The sequence below is a fragment of the Rosa chinensis genome, chromosome 7, assembly GCF_002994745.2.
Source record: "Rosa chinensis cultivar Old Blush chromosome 7, RchiOBHm-V2, whole genome shotgun sequence".
NCBI lineage: Eukaryota > Viridiplantae > Streptophyta > Magnoliopsida > Rosales > Rosaceae > Rosa > Rosa chinensis.
In genome coordinates this window covers 23368825-23375906 of record NC_037094.1, presented here as the reverse complement: position 1 = coordinate 23375906, position 7082 = coordinate 23368825, and the positions used below count along the sequence as shown (strand labels likewise).

General features: G+C 39.4%; 1 protein-coding gene across 1 annotated transcript; it reads right to left on the bottom strand.

Moving 5' to 3' along the window:
- Positions 1-3886: 3886 nt before the first annotated feature.
- On the bottom strand, positions 3887-6849 carry LOC112175410 (OVARIAN TUMOR DOMAIN-containing deubiquitinating enzyme 1-like). The gene is made up of 7 exons (XM_040511375.1): positions 6739-6849; positions 5560-5628; positions 5387-5470; positions 5130-5252; positions 4443-4495; positions 4279-4328; positions 3887-4198 (listed from the first exon to the last, which is right to left on the bottom strand). The coding sequence occupies exons 1-7, from the start codon at positions 6847-6849 to the stop codon at positions 4140-4142; spliced, it is 549 nt and encodes a 182-aa protein (XP_040367309.1). The 3' UTR covers positions 3887-4139.
- Positions 6850-7082: the final 233 nt, after the last annotated feature.

Below are 7082 nucleotides of genomic sequence, written 5' to 3'. Positions count from 1 at the left end.
TATTCCATTCCTAATTACACGGGATTCTTTCCCTCAATACTCCCCCTCAAGTTGGAGTGTATGTTGATCACTCTCAACTTGCTCAGCAGCATAGTAAACTGGTTTGAGCTCAACGGTTTGGTAAACAAGTCAGCGGGTTGCTCCTTGGTTCGGATGTGCATTGTCTTGATCAGTCCTCTTTGCACCTTCTCACGCACAACATGACAATCTATTTCAATGTGTTTTGTACGCTCGTGGAACATTGGATTAGAAGCGATGTGGATGGCAGCTTGGTTATCACAGAATAGCTTGACCGGTTGTGTATGTCCAACATTCAGATCCTTGAGTATGTTTCTCAGCCACGTTACTTCACAGCAAGTGGTGGCCATGGATCGATATTCTGCTTCTGCACTTGATCTTGACACTGTGCTTTGCTTCTTGGTTTTCCATGAAATGGGTGCTTGTCCAAGAAAAATACAGTAACTGGTTGTGGACCTCCTTGTATCTTTACATTGAGCCCAATCTGCATCACAATATGCCTTAAGCTCTAATGTTCCCGTCGAAGGCACGAGTATACCTTATCCTGGTATTTGTTTAATATATCTCAGCACCCTATGCGCTGCCTCAAGATGGGCTGCCTCGGTGTGCCCATGTATTGACTCAAGATATGAACAGGATACACAAGATCAGGCCTTGCAATGGTGAGATAGATGAGCCTCCCTACTAGCCTTCGGTACTGTGCTGGATCCTTCAATAAGCTTCCGTCTCCTTGTGTAAGAACTAGGTTTTGTTCAAGTGGGAATCGTGAAGGCTTGGCCCCCAAGAATCCAGTATCTTCAAGAATTTCCAGAGCATATTTTCTTTGACACAAGGCAATCCCTTGTTTAGATCTTGCTACCTCTATTCCAAGAAAGTATCGAAGTTGCCCCATGTCCTTGAGTTTAAATTGCTTCGAAAGAAACTCTTTTGTCTCTATGATGGCTTTCAAACTGCTTCCTGCCAAAATAACATCATCCACATAAACTAACAAGGCTGTGAAGTGACCTGATGTGTTTCGGACGAAGAGAGAATAATCTGACCAAGACTGTTGAAAACCGGCAGACTTGAGGGCTGTAGAGAGCTTCAAAAACCATTGTCTTGAGGCTTGCTTCAAGCCGTATAAGGACTTATGAAGTTTACAGACACGAGACTCCCCCTTTCATCCGAAACTAGGTGGAAGTTGCATGTAGACATCTTCATAGAGATCGCTATTCAGGAAAGTGTTATTGGCATCTAATTGATGGAGATGCCAACCTCGTAGAGCTGCAAGACTTAACAGAACACGGACTGTAGTTAGCTTAGCAACTGGAGCGAAGGTTTCTCTATAATCAACACCCTCAACTTGACTAAACCCTTTAGCAACGAGGCGTGCCTTATATCTCTCAACTGTGCCATCAGGATTGTATTTGATTTTGTACACCCATTTACATCCAACAGGTTTCTTGTGAGCCGGGAGAGGGACCAAACTCCATGTTCGATTTTCTGTAAGGGCTTTAATCTCATTCTGCATGGCCTCTCGCCATTTTGGTTCTTGAACAGCCTGTGAAAAAGAAGTGGGTTCTCGCTGCATAGTAAGCTTGACAGTGAAGGCTTTGTGAACAGGGGAAAGCTTATCATAAGCAAGGACAGTGGAGAGAGGATGAATGGTACCTGAGGAAGGAGTCGTGACCTCATTTGAAGAAGACGACGGGACAGTATGTGAGGGAAGAGCCGCCTCAATATGGAAGTCCTGCAACTTGGTGGAAGGCTTGGTTGGACGAGAAGACCGGCGTGGAGGTGGTGGTGAGGTACTGGAATGTGAAGCTTCTGGACTGTGTGGGAATGAAGATGGGTTTTAAAGAATATTATCTGGTGATGGAACAAGGGCATGATCTTGTGGAGAAGGTGGGACCGTGCGATTCATGTCAACGGAAGAGGAGGATTTGTGATGAGAAATAGGTGAGAGATTAGTGGGGAGAGTGTCAGATTCACATGGTGATGAGAGGCCATGTGACGCAGAGTGTGGAGGAGAGGAATGTGAGGGACCCGAAGAAGGGAAAATCTCATAATGTGGTGGAGAGAGATTTGAGGGATTAGGTAGGAGATTTGTGGGAATAATGTCAGAGTCAAACGGTGGTGAGGGACCCGAAGAAGGAAAAAACGGTGAGAGATGTGAGGGATTATTATGGACAGGATGGGAAGGAGAAAATCGTGGAGAATTGTTTTGAAAAGGAAAATCATCTTCAAAGAAAATCACGTCTCTTGATACAAGAATTTTCTTACTGACCAAGTTGTAAACTTTGTACCCCTTTTGCCCACGTGGGTATCCGATGAATATACACTCAGTGGATCTAGAATCAAACTTGGAAGGATGAAGAGGATGAGTTGACATAAAACACCGACACCCAAAAACTCGTAAATGTGAATAGGTTGGCTCTTTGTGAAAAAGTTTTTCAAAGGGTGATTTGCCTTGAAGAAGTGGGGTTGGTGTTCTGTTAATTAAATAGGCAGCAGTGAGGATAGCTTCTCCCCAAAAGGGCTTAGGTAAATTTGCTTGGAAGAGCAGCACTCGAGCCATATTTAGCAAGTGTCTATGTTTGCGCTCAACAACACCATTTTGTTGTGGCGTGTTGATGCAACTAGTTTGATGCAAAATGCCCTTGGATGAGTAAAATTCTGTGAGTTTAAACTCTGGCCCATTGTCACTCCTAATAACCTTCACTCTTTTCCCAAATTGATTTTCGGCTAAATGAACAAAGTGTACAAGAAGAGTGCGTGTATCTGACTTGTGTTTCATTAGATAGACCCATGTGCTTCTGGAGTGATCATCAACAATAGTTAAAAAGTATTGTGCACCAGAAAATGTTGGGACATGATAGCCACCCCAGATATCAACATGTATGAGATCAAAACAAGATTCACTCAATGTAACACTTAATGGAAAAGGTTGTCTGGTTAGTTTGGCCACAGGACAAACAGAACAAGTACTTGCATCGCAAGTTTTATTTGCAAGGAAAGGAAATAATGGAAATACTTTGCTGGAGGGGTGCCCTAGTCTGCGGTGCCATAAATTTTGAGGTTTGCTGGGCACCATATTACATGCTCCTTTTTGTGGTAGATTAAGGCAGTAAAGTCCTTCACTCTTAGTTCCCGTCCCAATCGTCTTCCCCGATCGTAGGTCCTGTATGAAGCAAACTTGTCTAAGAAAAATGGTGATATAAAAAGAATCGAATGCAAGTTTGCTGACAGAGATGAGATTCAGGTAAAATAATGGTACACAAAGAACATTATGGAGGATGAAATGTTGGGAAAAAACAACAGTCCCAATGTGAGTGACAGGAGCAGATTTTCCATCAGGTAATTTTACAAGACGATTATGAACAGGCTTGAGTGATGTAAGAAAATGAGAATGGCAAACGACATGATCGCTTGCACCACTATCTAATATCCAGGTTGCACTAGTACAAAAATTGAATCAGACGACGGCTAAAAACTGTCGTCTGATATGGAGCTGACTGTCGTATATCTCGCTGCCGTCTGATGAAACATGATTTAGAGAACCGTTGTCTGAAGAACTCGGCATCCATGTCGACAACATTAATTGTTGTGTGAACGTTACTCAGACAACGGGCAACTTAAAAACCCGTTGTGTGATTGTAATTCAGAAGTCTTTTTTTTTAATAACCATTGTGTGATTGTTATTCACACAACAGTTTTTTCATAGCATCCGTGATCTGTTTTGCATTCAGACGACAGTTTTAATTTTGAAGCTATTGTAAATATTGTGTACATATATATGACAGTTTTGTGTGGTTATTGTTGTACTAAAAGAATGATTCAATCCATGCGGAATCAAAAATGACCAAATTAACAGTAACTGATCAATATATAGAAGAAATTGTTACAATCCACATCATGCATTAAAATGGATTGTACAAAGGTAATTTTTTGTCCACAAAAGAAGTACATCTAATAGTATTCGTATATCCAGAAATTTACATAAAAGAGTAGCTTTGCAAGTTTTGCTGCTCTCACGACCTCATTGGAGTCTAGCTTTGGAAGCTTCCGAGCACTAATTCTGTAGGACCTTTTTGCACTTGCTTTCATTTACTTTGCTCTTTGTGCCATGAGAATCTATACCATCACCTATGCTTGTGCTTCCTTATTTCACCAGAGGTAACAAATCTGAAAAACATCACAACTAACAAAACCTAATGTGTCAAGTAACAGAGGGAAGAAAAACAGCACATGAAGAACTTTGTGTCAATTAAAGTCACTCACCATAGTCGGATACTGACTGATCACGGTTCCAAAGTATGAGCTCATCATGACTCTGAAAAATAATAAAATCATGTTCATTGTAGTCAGGCATAGAACTCAAAAGTAGGATACAATTTCAATTTTGAACTATCAATAAAAAGAAAAGGTAAAGGAACCATCAGTACCTAATGGATTCTTCATTTCCTTGAAGAACACTATCCAGTTGCTCAAGAAATAGCTGAAACATTTTCCACATGGAAAAAAGATTCATATGACCTTGTCTTCATATAAAATAAAAGGGATTAAATATTCAAAACTCTTATTTAAGCAGGGAAAAACGTTATGGGGAACAAGAAATCCAAATGAAAAAAACATTAACAATGCATTGATTTCAGTATGTGAACCATGTATTTATAAAACGACCACCAACTCTAGTTAAGACAGGTTCCATTTACCTCAGTGCATGCATTACTTTAGTAGTTTTTAGTCGATGCAAGCGAACATCGAATGACAACCATGATCCGATGAACTATTTTTTTTCCCTCACCTAATGTATTAATTAATCAGCAATGACATACTCACATAATGTCTTAGCATATATCAACAGTATTTGGTCTAAAACAGCTATGGAAAATGGATGAAGAAAAAGAAAGATGTGCTTTGCAGTTCATATGCCAGAAATACATGATGCAGATCTATCAATATGATGTTCACATAGGAAACATATTGCATCTACTGTCAACCTGTGCTCATATGAAAGCTGACTAGCATGGAGAGTCAGGGGCTTTTCTCAATACCAGAATTGCATCTAAAAGATTAACAATTGAAATAAAGGTACCAAGTATTTAGAGTGTATGAGTGAAGATAATTACCGAAAAGAAGTCCTCAAAGGTAAAGTCTGCATAACCCAAGGTCTGAAGTGTTTTTCTACATTGTTCAACATTAGCCTTGATACGATCAACTTCACTTACATCTTGTGATTCCAAAATATGCTCCTACATATAGAGGTCCCACAAACTAATTCTTTTAGCAGCTAGAATAGGTACTTGCATCCAACATGAAGCTTAAAGACAGACTTCCCATTATGCAAAAACCAAAATTGTTCCAAAGAATATATACAACAGCATACCAGGTATGAAAACATAAAGCTTCGGAAGAAGCAGTTCCCGTCGCCCCGGGTTCTCCTAATGGCAGCATATTGTTCACCAAGAACCTGCATGGGCATTAAAATTTCTTCCTTAAGAATCTCATATTAAAATCAATGAAACAAACACTAGAGAACATACATAGCACAAAGATAACCTTTATTTTCTCCAACAAAATAGTGCTGCCTGATTGATACTCAGCTGCCAGCGATGAGAGTGGTTCATGTTCATTCAATCACAAACTTCATTGCATGATACAAACAACTGCAAGAATTTGAAATAAGTGAGATGATGCACCATCCCAAAGATAGAATCAATGGTTGATTCAGTCATTTAAAAACAGTATGATCAAGGAGCAGTGGGCATCTTGTCCCATGCATTTATACCTATCCATTTTAGTTGACATAATCATTTTTCTCATTGAAAAGAACAAGGGAAAAACAGAGACAGAGACAATCAAGACTTGAGTGCTTATAAGGTCAACAATATTGTTGCAATAACAATCCAAATTGGAGCAAAACATCAATACATAACATGGCCAATAACAGCTACAACTTATGTTCCACATATGCAATTCAAAGTTTACTAGCAACCTGAAATAAGAGTACTTTCATAGTTCAAACCGGAACGTACATGCCAAACTCACTAAGTAAATGAGCAAGTTGTGAAGTTTGACTACTAACATACACTAAACAAAAAAGGAAAGTGTAAGCATGGTAAAAATAAACAAAACAAGCAAGTTGTGAGGTTGTGATGTTGACTATCGATGGATATGCATTCAAGAAAGAAAAAGGCAAATTATGATGAAATGAAAAGATTGAAATTCTGAAATTTAAAAATCAATCAAGCTCACTATATTTTGTCAAATGGATCTCAATACTGGCAAAGAAATGCAGAATGTTTGGCCTAGCAAATTCCAGAACAAACTTTTAAGTCCTACATTACTGGGCAGTATAAAGAATGACTAGATATGGCCACAGAGTTCTCTGAGGCTTGTACTATTTGTTCCAGTTAATAAGAGTATATGATCTTCAACTAACAGGCCACAATTTGGATTTTTCAAAAAGCAAACAAACATAATTCATCATTTCAAAACCCATTTGAATGATATAATCAAGAAGAATGACAAGATCAAGTCAATATAGGTAAAAAGATAAGTTACATAAATCTACTCCAGAACTGTGGGATATGTACTAAGAGTTATGGTTGTCAAAGCTTATTTCTCACAAAAGCTAGAACATGAAAGCACTTTCACCCTATCCCACCAACTTACCACACAAGGAAACATGTGCTATAGATATGTTAACAGAGGAGGATACCAAATCCAGTTGCTTACCTTAGTTCCATAAACAAGGCCACCTCCGACAGAAGGATGAAAACAAGCTACGTTGACCTCATCTTCTGCACTAGGGAGAATTCTCACAAGTTCCATAGCTGTTGACCCCATTCCTTTCCTTTTTAGCCATTTCATCACCATGTGATCCAAATTTTATGGGCCATTATGGCCTGACCCTTCTTCCAGTTTCCCATTTTCCTTGCGGAATTCTCTCCTTTAGTCCCAACTGGTCCTTGGACCTTCTCAAATCCCAAATCTTCGACCCCCATATCTTCCACCAAAGAACAGCCTTACAGAGCAAAGTCCTGATATAAAGGCAAAATCATGTTCTGTGAAGGAAAAAC

Excerpts from the sequence above, each read along its gene's own strand:
- LOC112175410 (XM_040511375.1), bottom strand. The coding sequence starts at position 6,849 with ATGGGGTCAACAGCTATGGAACTTGTGAGAATTCTCCCTAGTGCAGAA. Across the intron at positions 5,629-6,738 it reads GCCTTGTTTATGGAACTAAG|CATGAACCACTCTCATCGCT; the intron begins GTAAGCAACTGG and ends TGATTGAATGAA. Across the intron at positions 5,253-5,386 it reads GCTTTATGTTTTCATACCTG|GAGCATATTTTGGAATCACA; the intron begins GTATGCTGTTGT and ends CTCTATATGTAG.